Source organism: Misgurnus anguillicaudatus, chromosome 9 (assembly GCF_027580225.2).
Source record: "Misgurnus anguillicaudatus chromosome 9, ASM2758022v2, whole genome shotgun sequence".
NCBI lineage: Eukaryota > Metazoa > Chordata > Actinopteri > Cypriniformes > Cobitidae > Misgurnus > Misgurnus anguillicaudatus.
The window spans coordinates 15,615,302-15,634,137 of NC_073345.2; the positions used below are offsets into that span (position 1 = coordinate 15,615,302).

The 18,836-nt window shown below is 37.1% G+C and overlaps 1 protein-coding gene across 2 annotated transcripts in view; it reads right to left on the minus strand.

The window, feature by feature from the left end:
* The window catches only part of ebf1b (EBF transcription factor 1b), a 139,509-nt gene that overhangs the window by 108,590 nt on the left and 12,083 nt on the right, over nucleotides 1–18,836 (minus strand). For both annotated transcript variants that reach the window (XM_073871167.1, XM_073871166.1), the window contains exons 5-6: nucleotides 18,137–18,210; nucleotides 14,588–14,656 (exon numbers count right to left, since the gene is read on the minus strand). In XM_073871167.1, the coding sequence (XP_073727268.1) occupies nucleotides 14,588–14,656; nucleotides 18,137–18,210 (143 nt within the window). The remainder of the gene's footprint in view (nucleotides 1–14,587; nucleotides 14,657–18,136; nucleotides 18,211–18,836) is intronic.

The following is an 18,836-nucleotide window of genomic DNA, read 5'->3' on the forward strand; positions in this document are numbered from 1 at the left end:
AACGTTTGGGTAAAATATAAATAAACTCAACCATTGGGTTTAAAATAAGCTGTTGGGTTGGTTCAAACCATGGTTGGGTAACAAATTGACATTTTCTGTGTTCACTTAACACAACAGTTGGGTTTGTCTGTATTTTATCCAATCATGGGTTAATCCAACCCAACACTATTATAAAAACAAAGGAAACATGTTCGAATAGTTTACCTATTAGAAGTCAGAATGTGACCGTATACATAGACAGTAAAAGTAAGCATCATTTGGTTTTACCTGAACCATTTACTACTTTTACTCTATGAAAGAATCCAATTGAAGGTATTTACATTGTCAACTTATTTAACAAAAATCAAAAGTTCCCCAACAAATGTTAAAACAAATTTAATGACAAAGAACAGAACATTTATATAGGCTACTTGCGTAAAACCTAAACGTGTCTTTTCGTAAACATAGCCTACATATGACCCTTTCCATGCTCTTTATTTTAGTGTGATGATTGTGGGGGTCTGGTAATGCAGGGCCACATCTGTGTGTAATGTATCCTGGGGCAAGGCCATTGTTGCCTAACGCTACTTCAATTCCAGTCCTTTAAGCTCCAAGAGGTATGGTTCAGAAACAGTGTGTGTGCCTGCCACCTCTTTAAACATCACCCGAGGGCATTTGGCTAGGCCCCCCGCAGAGCAACTCTGGGTGCAATGTTAAGGTAGTGGGTTGAGGTTGTGTCCAAGAGAAGCGAATACATGAACAAGCCACCCAGGCTGTTTGATTGTGATGATTTAGTAATTTTCGATTCCAGTAAACTTGGTGACATTGCGAGTTTTAAGATAAAGATTTGGAATACTTCTATTGTTGGCAAACTATGCTCGGGTGGAAACTGGGGGTCTATTCTGAATTAGCATTGAATGTAAATGTTGAGCTTCCTAATGATGGAAGGTGCAAAAAAGAGATTCAAAATAGGATAAATGAATAAAACATCCTCAGTTCTCTTCTCAGTTTTTTTCTCTCTTTCTCTTCGACACAAAGTCAATGGCATGAATAATTCACCGCTCTCTCTTTCTCTCTGTCTCTCTCGCTGAGCCACGGGTGACCTTTCCCCACAGGAAGTGGAATCGAAACACAACAATGGGCCCGAGCACAGGGGGATCCCGGCTAAGGGGACACTCAAAACACAGCAGGGATACAGAAAGCTCGGGGATCACATACATTATACATTCTTAAATTATTCAATCCCTAAAATTCACATTGAATAAATACAGCCACCCACATGCTGGAAGGGGAAGACCAACAGAAAGACTCAGATCAGCTTCAACATCAAACTATAGAGGGCTTTAAATTACTGCACTGAATCATGGGAAAGTGTTTCTTGCCTGTACAGAACATTACAGTAATAAGTAAACAGTTTACTTAATGTAGCTCTGCAATGTGAAACAAAACATGTGTCTAGCCCTACTATGGGATTGTTTGTGCATTTATATTTTACAACTTCTATGCTTTATATGAAAACAAATCATATAAATAATCAATGAATGTATATTAAAAGTGAATTAATTATCTTTTTGTGTTCACAAATATGCACATGACGTATTCATGCACTATGCAGTTTCTACTATGTTTGCCAAAAGTATAAAACAGAGTGCACTATGCGCTTGCCTTGACCTTCAGAGTGATATGAATTATAATTTTCTTACATATGTAAACATTCTTGACTCTTTATTTATCACAGCCAAGAGCAACACAATTAAATGAAAACATATATTTATTTTTTTATTTATTTATTTGTCCAGTTATTATAAAAATAACTTGTTGAAATAAATATGCAATGTAGTAAAGAACACTATAATATACAATTGTTTAAAGATTTGCATAATGTGTGCACATTTCTAAGTTGATATCACAGGAAACAAATTACCTAATTTACATGGTGGTGAATTCATATATATTTGTACTATGTGTTACATACAAAACAATATGATTATTTAAAAAAGCATGAATGAAACCCCACCATTAAAAGATTAGTCCATTTTCTTAAAAAAAATCCAGATAATTTACTCACCACCATCATGTCATCCAAAATGTTGATGTCTTTCTTTGTTCAGTCGAGAAGAAATTATGTTTTTTGAGGAAAACATTCCAGGATTTTTCACATTTTAATGGACTTTAATGGACCCCAACATGTAACAATTTTAATGCAGTTTAAAATTGCAGTTTCAACAGACTCTAAATTATCCCAAACGAGGCTTAAGGGTCTTATCTAGCCAAATGATTGTCAGTTTTGACAAGAAAAATACAAAATATGCACTTTTAAACCACAACTTCTCGTCTATCTCAGCGCGACCTCACATAATTACGTAATGCTGTGGAAAGGTCACGTGTTACATATATGAAACGCACATTTGCGGACCATTTTAAACAATAAACTGACACAAGGACATTAATTAGTATCATTCCACATACAACAACGTCGGAACGGTCCTCTTTCTCCACACTTGTAAACACTGGGGTGTAGTTTCACATACATCATCCATGACTTCTTGATGTGATGACGTATTACGTGAGGTCACGCTGGCGCGTCACATGACCGGAGATAGACGAGAAGTTGTGGTTTAAAAGTGCATATTTTTTATTTTTCTACAATCGTTTCGCTACATAAGACCCTTATGCCTCGTTTGGGATTGTTTAGAGTCCTTTGAAACTGCAATTTTAAACTGCATTAAAACTGTTTAGTGTTGGGGTCCATTAAAGTCCATTAAAGTAAATTTCTTCTTGACTGAACAAAGAAAGACATCAACATTTTGGATGACAATGGTGGTGAGTAAATTATCTGGATTTTTTTTATTTTTTTAAGAAAATTGACTAATCCTTTAACCTCAACATAACTGGGGCAAGGCAGCACTAAAAACTTAATTCATACTGAATTAGCCACCTCGTAAAATAGTTACCAATTGCCATTTGATTGTGTTAATTTTTCTATTAATTAACAAATAATAATTGTCAAAGACAAGTATAATTTAATAAATAATTATAACTTTTAAACATGTTTCTCACTCTCTTTCTTTTGCACCTGCACAACACTAACATAAAGAAGGAAGTGACATCAATGCCCTAGGAGTGGTTCATCCTGTCTGCCATACTGAGCTCTCATTGAGCAGGAAGAAGAGATCATCAACTCACACATAAACACACAGAGAACACCTTAACAAAGTAATTCACACACATAATGATTTCCAGATTAACACACGCACGAATCCATAGCACAAAATATTCTGTAATAAAGTTCATCATTGGAAATGAATTTCACACATCTGTCTCTCATGGGAAAGCTGGGTTTTGTTATCTGTTGCTGATTTCCCAATAAGATGAACCGCAGCTTCATATGACACTAAACATGTGCACGCGCACACATAAAACATTGCCAACATGGGTTTAAATCCCTAAACTCTATTTTTATATAAAATATAAAAACATCTGCATTGGTTACAATCCTTACATAACTTCTTTGTAACTTTTTATCCAAATAACTTTAAAGATCCGATGCCATAAACAGATACAACAACTGTTAAACTACATTTAATAGTAGTTGGCTGCATTGCTATGTGGTTGCAAGGGTGTTCTTGGTGGTTCCACACTGAGCCCACCCCATCATCTGTATGATATACCTGTTTCATCCACATATCAATAGATCAGAATAAATCAGATCACTTCAGGTCTTTTTAAAAGCATAGCCACAATTTAAAGGCAGGGTGCATGATATCTGAAAGCCAGTGTTGATATTTGAAATCACCTAAACATACACGCCCCTACCCGAATAGAATCTGGATGTTCTTTTGATAGACCCGCCCCACACATACACAACCCAGGCAACGTTGTCGGTTAATAGACACGCCTCTTACTGCTGATTGGCTACAAGTGTGTTTTGGTACTTTGCCCTTTTCCAAAGTGTCTTTCAAAAATCATGCACCCCGCCTTTAACAGAACACACACGGACAATTCTGATCTCTCTTTCTCTCTCTCTTTCACATACACTTGTTCTTGACACTTAATGGTACAGATATACAGAGTCGCAAAGAAAGAAATGCGAGACAAATTGGCATTGGTGAGTATAGATAAAGAAGATTTACTGCCTAGTTCAGCAGAAACTTTATTTTAAACTGCAACATGCATTACATGGTTTGTTGTAAAAACAATAGTCTGACCTTTACTGATGCGAGTGATTCAAAACAGACATTGGCTGGGTTTTCATCTTAACGTGAAGCGAAACAATTGGTGCATTTACATCCAATTCTCAAGCAGATGATGGTGGTATTATAACCTAGTAACAAACAGTAAATAAAACAAGGCAATAACCTGAACCTGTTAATGACAGAAGGCAGAGTCGTAATGATAGGTCTGTGAAACAAAATCCTGTGCATTTCGTATTAAAACCGTTTCGGGACAGCTGCCGTTTCTCGCCCATGTACCGATGTTGTAGAGTTTTGATGCTGCAAATAGGCATGGGCTGGTTTTACTGGTTTTAAGGTATACAGAGGATTTAAAACAGTCAAGTTTTAAAACCACTAAAATGTTCTGTGATATCATTTCCAAGGTATGATCTGGGTTTATACAAAATGTATTAAATCATTAAGTCATGTAATTCAGTCGTTCTCAAATGGGGGCCGCGAGTTGGTGCCAGGGGGGCCCCAGTTTTATGACATTTTATAAAATACATTAATTTATCATGAATTATGTGTAATTAAACCTAAAAAAAAAAAGGGTACTAACCAACAGCACTACTTTGTATACTTTAATATGTTTTGTCTAATTAAAATGTTACGTTTCAGAACAAAATTGTCATAAATTTTATTTGGGGGGGCCGCAAAGGGATGCACCATACACCTGAAAAAATTTGAGAACCACTGATGTAATTCATTTGATGTTTACATTTAATATACAATACAAAAATATTAATTTTTTTGAAAGCATAATTTTAAAGGTTTGATTGTTTTTACCTGGCATTTAAAAAATAAAACATTTTAGGTTGGAATGGCAATACCGCAACACCGTGGTATTTTTGCTTAAGGTTATCATACCGCCAGAATCTTATACCGGTCCATGTCTAGTTGCAAAGCAGAAGGATGGAAACATTTCTATAGAAACTGTTTACTAAAAAAACCTCAGTGAACCTCAGTTTACCTCATAAAAGGTCATCGTCTATCGTCACATCGAGAGTGATTTTATCCTTTTCTGCATAGCTCAACACAAAAAAACAATTCACACAGAAAAACATTCAACACAAGTGTCATGTTCACATTTTAGTCACTGGAAATGTACCTGAGAATATCCTGTGCCATTTTTCACTCACATACAAGACAAAAACATCTAAATAACCCCAAAAACTTGGATTTCTTTAACAAATGATTCAAAATAAATGATCGGCATTTATTCCCCAATGCAAGTGTGGCAAAAGTTCCCTCTCACTGACATGGTGTGGCATGTAGAAACAGATATCTCATGAGAGACTAAACTGATTCATTTTAAGACGTGAACAAAAAAGAGGAAACTGAACTGAGAGACAGACGTTGATGGATAAACGCTGAAAAGATGTTTCTTTGGAAAAAGACCTGACAGAAAGAGAGAGAGAGAAAAAAACAAATGTGTACACCCTTTTTGGGGTCAACCAGGCGTGTGATAGGATTGTCAGCAGTGAACTACAAGTGGTTAAGCGTATATTAAGTTAGAGAGGTAGAGGGCGACGGTGCTATTATCAGCTCTTCTGGCTGGGATTAAGTGGGCCACACGCAGCCTGTCACAAAGAGCTGCTGCTGAGAAAGCAGAAGAAACCTCACGGCGTTACACCAACAACTGAGCACATACAAACAAACCACACAGATTTATTCTCTCTCTCTCTTTCTCTCTCTCTCTCTCTCTCTCACACACACACTGCTGTCATTCACTCTTCTCTGTCTGCTTTTTTACACCGGCCCCTAAGAGCTTTTATGTATATCTTTATTCTTCAATAGGCCAGTCTGGACAGGATTAATGCAACAATGGCCCCCTTAGTCTAATTTGAGACAATTGTGTGTTAGGCAATGGATACAGCTAATTAAACTATTATTGTCAACGTATTGGCCCATCGGTGTGGCCCATATTGAGCTCAGGGGAAGCGAAAGCAAAACATTTCACAAAAATAAGTATTTGTATTTGTGTTAAAATGTATATGAACAAGTATACTGTTTAAAGCTAAGACATTTAGTATTTTATTTGTAGTGGGACATTAAAATTAATGTGATGGAACTAAAATCATGTTAGTTCTGAAACATTTCTAGAACAATTAGTTCAAAGATTATAAGATTCTTTTCATTAATAATGCATTCATATATTTAAAAGGGGCCAATGCATGAAAATCTGACTTTTTCCATGTTTAAGTGCTATAATTGGGTTCTCAGTGCTTCTATTAACCTAGAAAATGTGAAAAAGATCAACCCAGTAACTTAGTTTTGGTAAACCATTCTCCGTCGTTCTGATTTGTCTCTCCTTATGATGTCATAAGGAGATCTTATTATAATAATACCACCCCTTTATCTGCACTATCCAACCACGGCACAGCCATTAAAGGAATAGTCTACTCATTTTCAATATTAAAATATGTTACCACCTTAACTAAGAATTGTTGATACATCCCTCTATCATCTGTGTGCGTGCACGTAAGCGCTGGAGCACGCTGCGACGCTTCGATAGCATTTAGCTAAGCCCCATTCATTCAATGGTACCATTTAGAGATAAAGTTAGAAGTGACCAAACACATCAACGTTTTTCCTATTTAAGACGAGTAGTTATACAAGCAAGTTTGGTGGCACAAAACAAAACGTAGCGCTTTTCTAAGCGGATTTTAAAGAGGAACTATATTTTATGGCGTAATAGCACTTTTGGGAGTACTTTGACTCGCCTGAAAAGTCCGCTCCCCTTCTCACTCTCATAATGGGAGAGGGAGGGTGTTACTGCGCCGAGTCGAAGCACTCCCAAAAGTGCTACCACGCCATAAAATATAGTTACTCTTTTAAATCTGTTTAGAAAAGCGCTACGTTTTATTTTGTACCACCAAACTTGCTCGTATAACTACTCGTCTTAAATAGGAAAAACGTTGATGTGTTTGGTCACTTCTAACTTTATCTCCAAATGGCACCATTGAATGAATGGGGCCAAGCTAAACGCCATCGAAGCGTCGCAGCGCGCCCCAGCGCCCACGCGCACGCACACAGATGACAGAGGGATGCATCAACAATTCTTAGTTAAGGTAATAACATATTTTAATATTGAAAATGAGTAGACTATTCCTTTAAGTACAGAGAGAAAGAGAGAGAGAAAAAATCATTCACGGCACAATTGAGTTTTAATTGCAACAAACCACCATCATTGCGATCAGTGTTTAAATTTCATCAGCTCATTTGCATTTTAAAGGACCCAAAACGGCACATTTTTGCTCACACCTACAAAGTGTAAACTTTAACATGTTATAATAAATTATCTATATGGTATTTTAAGCTAAAACTTCGCATGTGTGCTCTGGGGACACCAATGATTTATTTGACATCTTAAAAAAATATTGTGACATGTCCCCTTTAAAATACATTTTGGAGCTACTGCATTTGCTTTCTGTCATTTTAAAGTTAAAAAAATTATCAAATGTCAAAAATTAAACATCACCTTAAACCGCAAAAGATACAACCAAAAAATATACGTGATCACATTTCTTTTCATAATCGATCATCCAGCGACTGCACATGCTGCTTTTCTTAAAGCGAAACTTTGTTAGCATGCCGTGAACTTTTAGCTTAGAGCTGCACTTTTCAGCAGGCCATTAAATGCAAAATTCAAGGGCATGGTGACCCATTTCCCTCCATCAGCTCTGTGAATGTTGTTTTGGTTAGAGAACAGAGATCCAGATGTTGAGCTCTGAGCAGTGTGAGTCAGGCCTGCCAAAAGAGGCTGAGAACCGAATCTTGGGGGTACAGGAAGTCCCACGGTATCCACGGGAACTCTCACATTCCACTCTTTGCCGGCCCCTCTGACAGATTTTGACATCTCCCAGCGTGGGCTCACCGCATCACGGCGAGAGCCCTTGCGATCCCAGAGAGGACAAAAAAAACTCCAAAACCGGAAGATGAGATTCGCTGCATTTGTTTATTGTGACATAAACCACAGCTCAGCGTGCAATCCAAACAGTAGACATCACCTGATAATGTCTTCTGGCATTGTATTAAAGTCAATTACTGTGGCGTGTTTCGGAAAATCTACTTTATTACAAGGTCTAAAGAGATTCTCACAAGTACAAGATGCTCCCATACCAGCACCCGTTCACGAACCCCTCCTGCGCCAGAGGATCCAACATGGCAAATATAATAGCCGGCTTGTAAGCGGAGCCGTTTGAGACGAGCCGACAGGAAAAGAACTCATGTCACCTATCACTCCATATAAAACAAATACACAGCACCCTGCGAATAATGAAAACTGTTTCTCCTAAACCTAACTTACTTATCTGAGGCTTTTATGGCACCGTAAACATAAACAGAAGTCAGAAGGGAGGGCCGGGGACCAAATGAGAGGTGAACAATAGACGTCCAGGGCTGCAGGGGTTGCGGGGTAGAGGAAGGTGGGGGTGGAGGCCCTGAACTGAAAGTGATTAAACCGAGAGAAAGAAAGGAGAAAGTGAGGAGGCGTCTATTAGATGTCAGTGTGCCTTTGTGTCCATGTCAATGAGAGGGAATTAAAGTATTGAAAATAATCTTACAGAGCCGATGAAAGGTCAGCCTTGGAGAGGGAAAGGGGAACATATGGCCTGACTGAAGAGTTATACAGCGGGTAAGAGACGCTTACACATACGCACAGAAAGAGTCGATAGCAAGTAACATAAATTCAAATAAAGCAATTCAAGAGATCCAGATACATACAGTACTGTGCAATGTCTTACGCCACTATGCCATCATATAGATTTGTTGTTTTTGCAATGGTATAGTGACCAAATACGTGACCCTGGACCACAAAACCAGCCATAGGGGTCAATTTTTAAAATTAAGATTAATACAATAATCTAAATTCTGAATAAATAAGATTTCCATTGATGTATGGTTTTGTTTGAGATACAACTATTTGAAAATCTAGAGTCAAAATATTGAGAAAATCGCCTTTAAAGGGGACATTTAACAATACTTTTTTAAGATGTAGATAAATTGTTGTGTCTCCAGAGTGTGTATGTGAAGTTTTAGCTCAAAATACCATATAGTTAATTTATTATAGCATGTTAAAAATTGCCACTTTGTAGGTGTGAGCAAAAATGTGCCGTTTTTGGGTGTGTCCTTTGAAATGCAAATAAGTTGATCTCTGCACTAATTGGCAGTGCTGTGGCTGGAAAGTGCAAATTAAGGGGCCGTATTATCCCCTTCTGACATCATAAGGGGAGCCCAATTTCAATGACCTATTTTTTACATGGTTTACCAAAACTAAGTTACTTGGTTGATCTTTTTCACATTTTCTAGGTTGATAGAAGCAATGGGGACCCAATCATAGCACTTAAACATGAAAAAAGTCAGATTTTCATTATATGTCCCCTTTAAAGTTGTCCAAATGAAGTCTTTAGCCACACATTACTAATGATAAATAAATTGTTGATATATTTACAATAGGAAATTTACAAAAATCTTTACTTAATATCATAATGATTTATGGGAATAAAAAATCGATAATTTTGACCCATACAATTCATTGTTGGCAAATACACCCATGTGACTTATGACTGGTATATGATACATTTGTATGCAGTATTAAAAAACAGGATAAAATTATAAGCTAAAGTGTCAAGTACTGTATTTAGGGGCTGTCCACACGGAGACGCGTATCACTGCATACGTATAAATTTGTTATCGTATTGGCGTTTCATCCACACGGATCCGGCGTTTTGGGAGACTGAATCCGCTATTTTTTGAAACCAGGTTTTTTGAAACCCTTGCGGTTTCGTCTGTACAGCCAATCCGTATATTTTGTGAAGCGAAAACGTCATCACATAACGTGTCGGAAGCGTCACACGTAACAGCAACAACAATAACGGCAGACTACGTGGTTGTGTTCGTGCTACAGAAGCTACTAAAGCCTACTAGCTTTATTACAGCAAAATCTATTGCTTCTATGCAATTGTGGTGAGCAACAAGCGATAATGGACAACACCATACGTTGGTTATGCGCATGCTCAAAGTCTTCTTCTCCGTGTATAGTGTATATCTGTGGCAGAATTACAGCGCCCCATACTGGTCCGGCATATATACTACACCGCTTTCAGTCAGTTTCAGTGGTTTTGTGTTTACGGATTATTTTTTTAGAGCAAGGAAAAAAAATGATCGGATAGGGAATGCACCGGCTTCGTGTGGACATAGCCTTAGTGTGAACCCCCCTTATACTTCATCAATAGCAGGAACCTGCAGGATCTCTTAAATTTCAACTAAATCCTAATTTCTTATTATAATCAAATGGCATCAGGACTTCAGTCAAAAGTTTTTTTTTCTTCTTAATAATTTTTTCGTTTTTTTTCTTCTTAATAAAGAGAGTGGGAAACAAATATAGATATTAAAACTTTGCTGAAACAGGAAAGACTTTGCACAGTCCTGCACTGAAAAAAATGATTCATTCAATTTACTCATTTTTTTTAAGGTAAGTGGTTGCAATCAATTTATTTAAGCTACATTTAAAAAAAAGTTTTTATTTTATTTTATTTTACTAATCTTTTTTTGTTTAAATGTAGCTTAAATAAATTGATTGCAACCACTTACCTTAAAAAAATGAGTAAATTGAATGAATCATTTTTTTTCAATATGTATGTAAAAACTGGTTTGCATATGGATAAAAAATCAAAACTTTCCCTCATCGATTCTGTGTTCACCGTTTTATTTGTTGGATTTCCATTGCACAAGTGAATAAACCGAAACAAATGTTTGTAGTTAGTCAACCCGGATTAAGTCAAAGATAGCCTTCGAAAAGCAGCAAGGGTAGATATTGTTTGTTTACAAATGTTGTTGACAATATAAATCTGGGTAAATACAAAATTAGTTGTTTTAACAGCATAATAAGGGTTCATTAGTGTTTTAATACAGATTTGAATTAGCCGAGTTCTTTGTGTATCTAATTAGAGCATCACTCTCAATGCAAAACCAGCAGAATTAGCCATAGCCAGACTAATTACTGGTGTGAAATCAAATCGACTCGTCGAAAGAAGTGCACACTAATGAGCCCTTATTAACCAAGCTAAATAACTCAGATGAAAGAGGCAGAACTTTAGCTTTTTCTTTTTCTTTAGGTTACGTGTTTTGCAGAAATAAGAAGTCATGATCGAGACGATGTCATTGAGCTTGTGAGAAAATGTTTAGCTGCCAAGAATTAGGTTACCAAAATTAGGTTATTTTTTCCTTTTTGTCACCTCTTTATTTTTTTGTTCTTCCCTGCATGACCCATTTCTCTGGGCTGCGGAAACATGCGTCGCGAGTCGAGGAGTGACACAATCAGATCAGATCCCAACATCTAAACACTTTTACCTTTATGACAAACACTTGATGCTGTACAGAAATGATTCATATGCAAAGAAATACGTGAGAGGATTATTAAACGGTGGTGCAAATTAAAAACGTAAGGGAGACTTATGCACAGATATTTTTTTAAATGATTGAGTTCATGCAAAATCAGAAAGGGATATTTGGAATTTTACATATACGCATTTGTCAAATGCTTTATCCAAAGCGACTTACTGTGCATAACAAGGTATACATGTTTGTGGGTTCAAACACATGACCTTAAGCACGGCTAATGCAATGCACTGAGCTATAATACAGGAACACAGAAATTGTATTTATTTTTATATACTTTTAATATAATGCAAAATCTGCCAGAATAGATTATAGAAATAATTACCTAACCTATGCTATTCAATAGTAAAAATGCATGTGAGTTCTCCATGAGTTTATATCGAGTCTGTTTGCTCATTGAAGTTTAAAGATGTGTATGTGGAGGCCTCAGCTGGAGTTCTGGCCCGATCCGGTCAACTGAAGCATAAACTGTGTCGGCTGCCCACGAACGAACACGTGAGCCAGGTATGAAGGGGGGCTGCGGATCTGTTGTGTCAGACTGCGGTCGAATGAACAGCTTTGGTCACACACCTGAGTCCATTCTGCGGGAACGGGTCAGCGACTGTAACTGAACAACTGCAGCCGTCCAACTCTAAAGTTCAAGTAAACAACCGAAGCAGAGCAAAAAAAAAGATGAGAAAGTGGGAAACCCTTCTTTCTTTTCCTCATCGGGGTTTAATTTTCGCAAATGAGCCTGAACGGACTTTTGACAAATGCTGCAAATCAGTCCGGTCCGGTCATCTGCGCACAATAACTCTTACGCACTATTCCATGTGGTGTAAATCAAGTCATTTTTCCCCTTCGGCAACAGATCCTCACTGAGATATACTCCTGATTTGTGGCCTTTTCCAGTGTCACGGGCAGATTGTGGAAAAAGAGGCCCTGGGAAGTTGGGAAGCTGCAAATATTCCAGTATACAAACTGACCAAATCAAACATCATTCCGTGCTGATTTTCTTCAAAACAACAACTAAGCAACTCTTGATACTTTCACCTCATAAGCCACATGTAGCATCTCAAAGGAATGCTTGTGGTGTTTATAATTTGGTGGAACAATGAAAAAACATTGTGACCTGTCAAAATAAATGCCCTAAGACGTCAGCTAATAGCTTCCATGTTACGAAAATGTCTCTTTACAACAAATAACCCTCTTCAGCCAGTCTGAAGCTAATAAGCTCAACAGTAACAGCAATGAAAATATTACTTGAATGAATGTGATAAAAATACTGTTGCTATTAATGCAAAAATTATTAGATGCACAATTGCATCATTCAGAAAGGACGCAGGGATTTCATTTTTGGATTTAAATATTAGGTAAAATAGATGCCCAGAGGGATCAAATAAAAAAGCAGGGTAGTGAGGACAGAGGGGGCCGGGGGTCTTACGCATCTATTGTTTCACAGCATGTGGGTTTGATTAAGACAAAGCTAAAGAGAGACCAGGAATACTGTCTTCTCTAACATCTAAGGAGAGGAATCAATCCAGAGGCTGTCTAGTTACCAATTTCAAGTACATACCATGTAGATATTATCTAAATTGCTTACATGTTTACTGTCAAACCTCTTCTCAAGAGCAATTACTCACTAAATACTTTTCGCACAAAGACAAAGCCTTCAACCAGATTTTAGGCCTGTAATTTATTCAAGCGGAGACAACGATAAATAACACATTAATATCAACTGTTCGGGCACAGAAAATCCTGATCCCACAAGAAAGGACATGGCACAAAACAACTGCAATGCTATTTTCAAAGGGATGATGGAAAATAGCATGACAGAGCATTTAACATGCGACTCAACATACACATCACCGCTTAACTTGGAAAGCAAGGGTGTCAAATCCTGCACCAGGAGGGAACATTTTTGGAAAGTTCAGCTATAATCAAACCTAACTACCATCTGAACGAGATCTTCAGAATTACTTAAAAATTTCAGGCAGGTGTGTTGGAGCAAGACTGATGCCGTTCTCAAATCCAAGAACGCAAAGAACGGACTGCGTTTTCGAGAATTGAGATGTGCTATGATGTGCTGGTGATGTCAGAAGGGGATAATATCGCCCCTTAATCTGCACAAATCTAACCACGCCACTGCCATTTAGTGCAGAGATCAGCTCATTTGCATTTTAAAGGACACACCCAAAAACAGCACATTTTTGCACACACCTACAAAGTGACAATTTTTATCTATATGGTATTTTGAGCTAAAACTTCACATATGTACTCTGGGGACACCAACGATTTATTTGGCATCTTAAAAAAGTCTTGTGAAATGTTTCTTTAAGATTATTTGTGCTTTGCCAATTAAACAAATGTAAATTTCAGCAATGCACGTATTTCAGTGTGTTTATTTTGTTATTAAAATGTTAACAAGCAAGTGTTTACTTTTGCCAGCCTTCTCACTAAGTTATGAACCTCTTACCTCAGCTAAAATGATAATAACAAATAACAGACTTTAATGAATGTGAATAATAAACACAAATAATAGATTTATGAGACCAAAGATTGCTCATTAGACCCAAAATTAAATAAAACTAATGTTTGGCCATCAGACACGACTAGGTGTTTTGACAGTGAATTTATGTAAAATGCATTCTGGGAAACTTGCTGTCAACACAAGTCACCTCCCAATGCCTCATTGATAAAAGGGACAGAGCAAAAACGGGTGTTTTTTGTAAATTCGGCTTGATGTGAACTTGGAATTGGAACAGTACTTGGGCCACGAACAATGAAGTTTCACAAGTCCACAAGAACGCATATTAAAAAATGACCTAAAACTCAACTCTGAAGAAATGGAGGACCTCATGGAGGAAAGTTTCACAGCCCTTTTCTAGCATCATCAAAGCACATTCTCAAACAATATAACAACATCAATGCAAAAGAGTATCAGACACACTTAGGAAAAAACACAGATGCAAAAACATACTCGCACATGTATTCATAAAGGGGCGATTTCCTACCTGTCGATGATTACGGGATCAGAGGGCGTCTCGTTACGGTTCCCACAACTCTTTTTGTCACAGCAACGACTGATATGCGATGGCAAGCCAAGAAAAGAAAAAAACATTTTAAAGTTAATTTTGAATAGAAATTTTCTACATTTTTGTATTAATGGATTATTTCATTTTAGTCAGTTAGATGGCATATGTTGTGAGGAGTAGACACGTAAAGACAAATGTCATGCCTTTCAATTGTTTCGTTTTTTTAACAATTGATACTACACTGTAAAAAGTAAAAAGTTGGATCAAATAAAAAATACTTCAATTGGTAACACTTACAAAATATTTTTTTACTTAATTAAAATATTAAAATATTTTATTATTATTATTTGAATAATATGTTATTATTTATATTTTAATTAAATATTTTTTTATTTTTTTAAATATAAAATTTTTTAGGTTACCAATTTTTAAGTTGATCCAAGTTTTCACTTTAATAGGTCAAATGTTTGTATATGTAATATTAGGATGCCCATTTTACACAATTTTTCACATATATTGCACATTGATATACTATTAATATATTATAAAAATTAACGAAATAAATTAAAGTAAATATCTGTACACCCTATGGACACTTATTGACGCTTTTAAGGATGAAATCTACATGAGGCCGCATGTCTACAAGCCTTTTATAAAATAGTAGTTACACTTTCAAAAAAAACTTTAGGCTCCAGAAACAGGGCTGTAAGCACCATAGACATATTAAGAGCTCCACATTCCCACCGATGTGTGTATTTGGTTGATTTTCAAACAATTACATATGATGTCCCCCAATAAATGTGTGGTTTTATTCATGGTGAAACATACTCTGTGCAAGAACACAAATGCTCCAATTTACCTGATGCATACGAAATTGGTCAGAACATCCTCCGAAATGTATTGCACATATGACTTGCATTTTCTGCATGGCCAGAAGGGGCACTATACCATGCTTAACATAACCTTAGCGAACACTAGGTCTAGTTTTATCTTTCAGGTCAGATACCTGCATTTACAGTTATATTGTCAATAATGATCCTATATTTAATTAGCTACCTTGACAATAACACATTTGATTTGGCCAAACATTGTTGTATATGTTTGCATATAATATGTTTCTAGCCGTGGAGATCAGGTGATGAAGGTCTAGAGATTGACAATGACAGAATATAAGGTGCGTGAGGGGCTTCCGTAATGGTTTGAAGAGACCACCGGCATCACATTTCCACCGCACAGATGGCAGCAGGACACTGAATAAGGGCTGGGGACAAAACCGTCACATGAAACTCTTACCATTGTCCTTCCCTCTTTAGCTTCTCTTCCTCTTACAACTCGCTCTTTTTCCACCCTCCCGCCTCAACGTGTCTCTTATTACCCCATTCCCAGCCCCCTATATTCTCCCATGACACAGTTTCAGACATATCAATAGATGTATCGTTCATTCATGGACCGCAAGTGTTTTGGAGATTGTATCTTGAGATGTATTCACCAGAAACCCCGTGCGTTTTATTTTAAATAATCCATCGCATATTCTTCCGGTATGCACGATGAATGACTTTCTTTAGAAACAATCATGAATAGCGGGCTAAAATCTCTATCTACATCTCTATCTCTCGCCTCTCCTACTGCAAGGTTTCCACAACTAGGTCAGTGTCCTCCCAAAGGACCGACCGAAAGAAGGGATTGCAGTGCCTCTGCTGTGTGTATGTGTGTCTCTCTATGTGTGTGTGTATTTATACAGTTCAGGAATAAGATTTGTAGAAGTCTAACGATTAGATCTGACAGAACCCATGGGAGAACCCTAATACAAGGAACCTTGTGCACAGACACACACAGCTAAATAAACTACCATGGAGAAATGATGTGAAGGAAAATTTTGAGCCGCTTGTGAAAAACTCGCACCAAGAAACTTATGCGAGTGTTATGCGTGCCAGGGCATTAAATGCTTTTTATGCTATGTGGTTACTTAGTCTTTAAGACATCCTGATGCCTTGATATTTACATTTATGGATTTGGAAGACGTACTGTGCATGAAATGTTATGCGTATTTATCAGTGCATGTGTTCCCTGGGTTCGAATCCATGATTTTTTGCACTACTAACACAATGCAACTGCAACACATGGTACAGCTTGACTTCCTCCTTAAATGCAATAAGCCGTCTTAGCAACAACCACTAATTACAATATATATCAGATCCTGCTTATATCAGCTTATTTGGGAGGTGGGGAATGTTATTATCCTTTTCTTGATAAGTTCCTCCCATAGGACAGCCGAGGAAATCGCAGCTTAGATCTCAACGCTTCCCTCCTGGTGTGGCTTTTAAAGGAAGAAAGTCCAAATCGGCTCATGTAATTGGCAGGATGCAGGCGTCGGTGACAGTTTGCAATAAATAAATGTGACCCAGTCTGTGAAAACTTTTTTTTTAGATTTATTGTTTTCTACATAAAATTGTAATTTAAACAACGTTTTGTAAAAATATAAACCTGATATCTTTAAGATTGACTAAATAAGGTCACGTCATTCGATGTGAAATCAATAAATGAAAACAAACTTATCTTAGATTATGAGACTTTAGCTTGACAGACAGGGTCACATGTTTCCTTTCTGTTTAATTCATGATATCAGATTTGTGTAATGACAAATCTTATCTTAAAAAGAACGATTTTGTTGTTTTACGATAAATGACATCCTGAAGCACATTTCCAGAATCCCCCCCCCCCCCTTCAGTTTGTAAAAATGAGACGAATAAGCACTTTTGTCCCACACTTGCAAGCTGGCATTGGCACCATATGGCTAATGGTGGTGCGTGGCAATTAGTGCAGCTGATTAATGGTGAACAGCCTAATTTTCTGCTTATAATTGCCGTAGCGTTTGAAGGTACACATACAGCCTATCACACGCAAATGCATATCGATGTGGATTTAGCTGGTGGGGGGTGGGTACCGTAACTTAAGCATATATTGACTGTCGATCGTTGTTGAGTGTTTTATTGTGGAAGTGCGTAAAGATCTCCTTTACGATGCCGGTGAAACCTATAGCTTATATTTCATAGGCAACACTCGTAGCAGAGCACATTTGTTAGCGGAGCAGACTGAAATTTCAGATTGAGTAATGAGTTTCTGCTTGTCCTAATTAACCAGACATCAGGGTGATATTCATAGGGGGGGGTGCAGCACAGTTAAAACACCACTAAAAATAGGCACGAGTCGATCATCACAACCTACTTTAAAGCAAATCCATCTTTGGATTTTAATTAAATACATAACATTTAATAGAAAAAGTCATCTTGCTGTTTTTTCCTTCTGTTGATCGCCAGGGGTTTGACCTGGATTGTGTCAGTATGAAATGAGTTCTGTGTGCATTTTATTTCTTATGTTGGTTTGTTAGTGTTAAACTAAATTCCCGTGAGAGCAGTTATAATCGAAACAGAAAATAGCACTAGAGAGCAGATTACTAACCAGGCACGATAGGTTAAAGTAACAGGATGTTTTATGATGGGTGGTTGTGTAACTAAAATCAAATCTTACCTGCACATGATTTCATGAGTCAAGAGTACACGGCACATCTCAGGATTCTTGTCTTGCCCTTCGTAAATGATTGCCTTCGAAATAAAAAAAACATCACAGTTAGGATCATATTTAACACTGGAACGTTCTAATAGGCAATTCAATTAAATATGCATTTCACATTAGCTATTTCAAAGCATCATAAAAGAACGTGGTTTACAGCCATGAGAACCAGGATTTGGTTGGTAGTTGATATTTCTAGAGGCAGATGAAAATAGGGGAGGAACATTTTTTAAATGTGGATACGTGTGAAAAAGATAAGTCATCGAAATGCTGTAAATAATCATTCAACAGTCTAAAAGATGCTGGGTTATTTTCAACCTAACGTTGGGTTAAAAGTTTATGAGCCCAGCCATTGGGTTAAATTATCCCCTAAAAATTTTTTATATTTGACCCAACAATGGGTTAAACCAACCCAGCATTTTGGGTCAAACTACCCAGCAAAGGTTAAATTACAACCACAGGGGCTGGGGGCGTCCCTTTTGTAATTTTTTAGAGTCTATAGATTACCTCAAAGCCAATTAGTGCCGCGCAATATATCAAAATGAGTGAAATACAGCAAGCATACAAATCGGTAATATGCATATTGCAATGGTTTGCAATAATTGAATGAATTTAATACTTCACAAAAGTTATACAGTATATACTCAAACTTGATTGC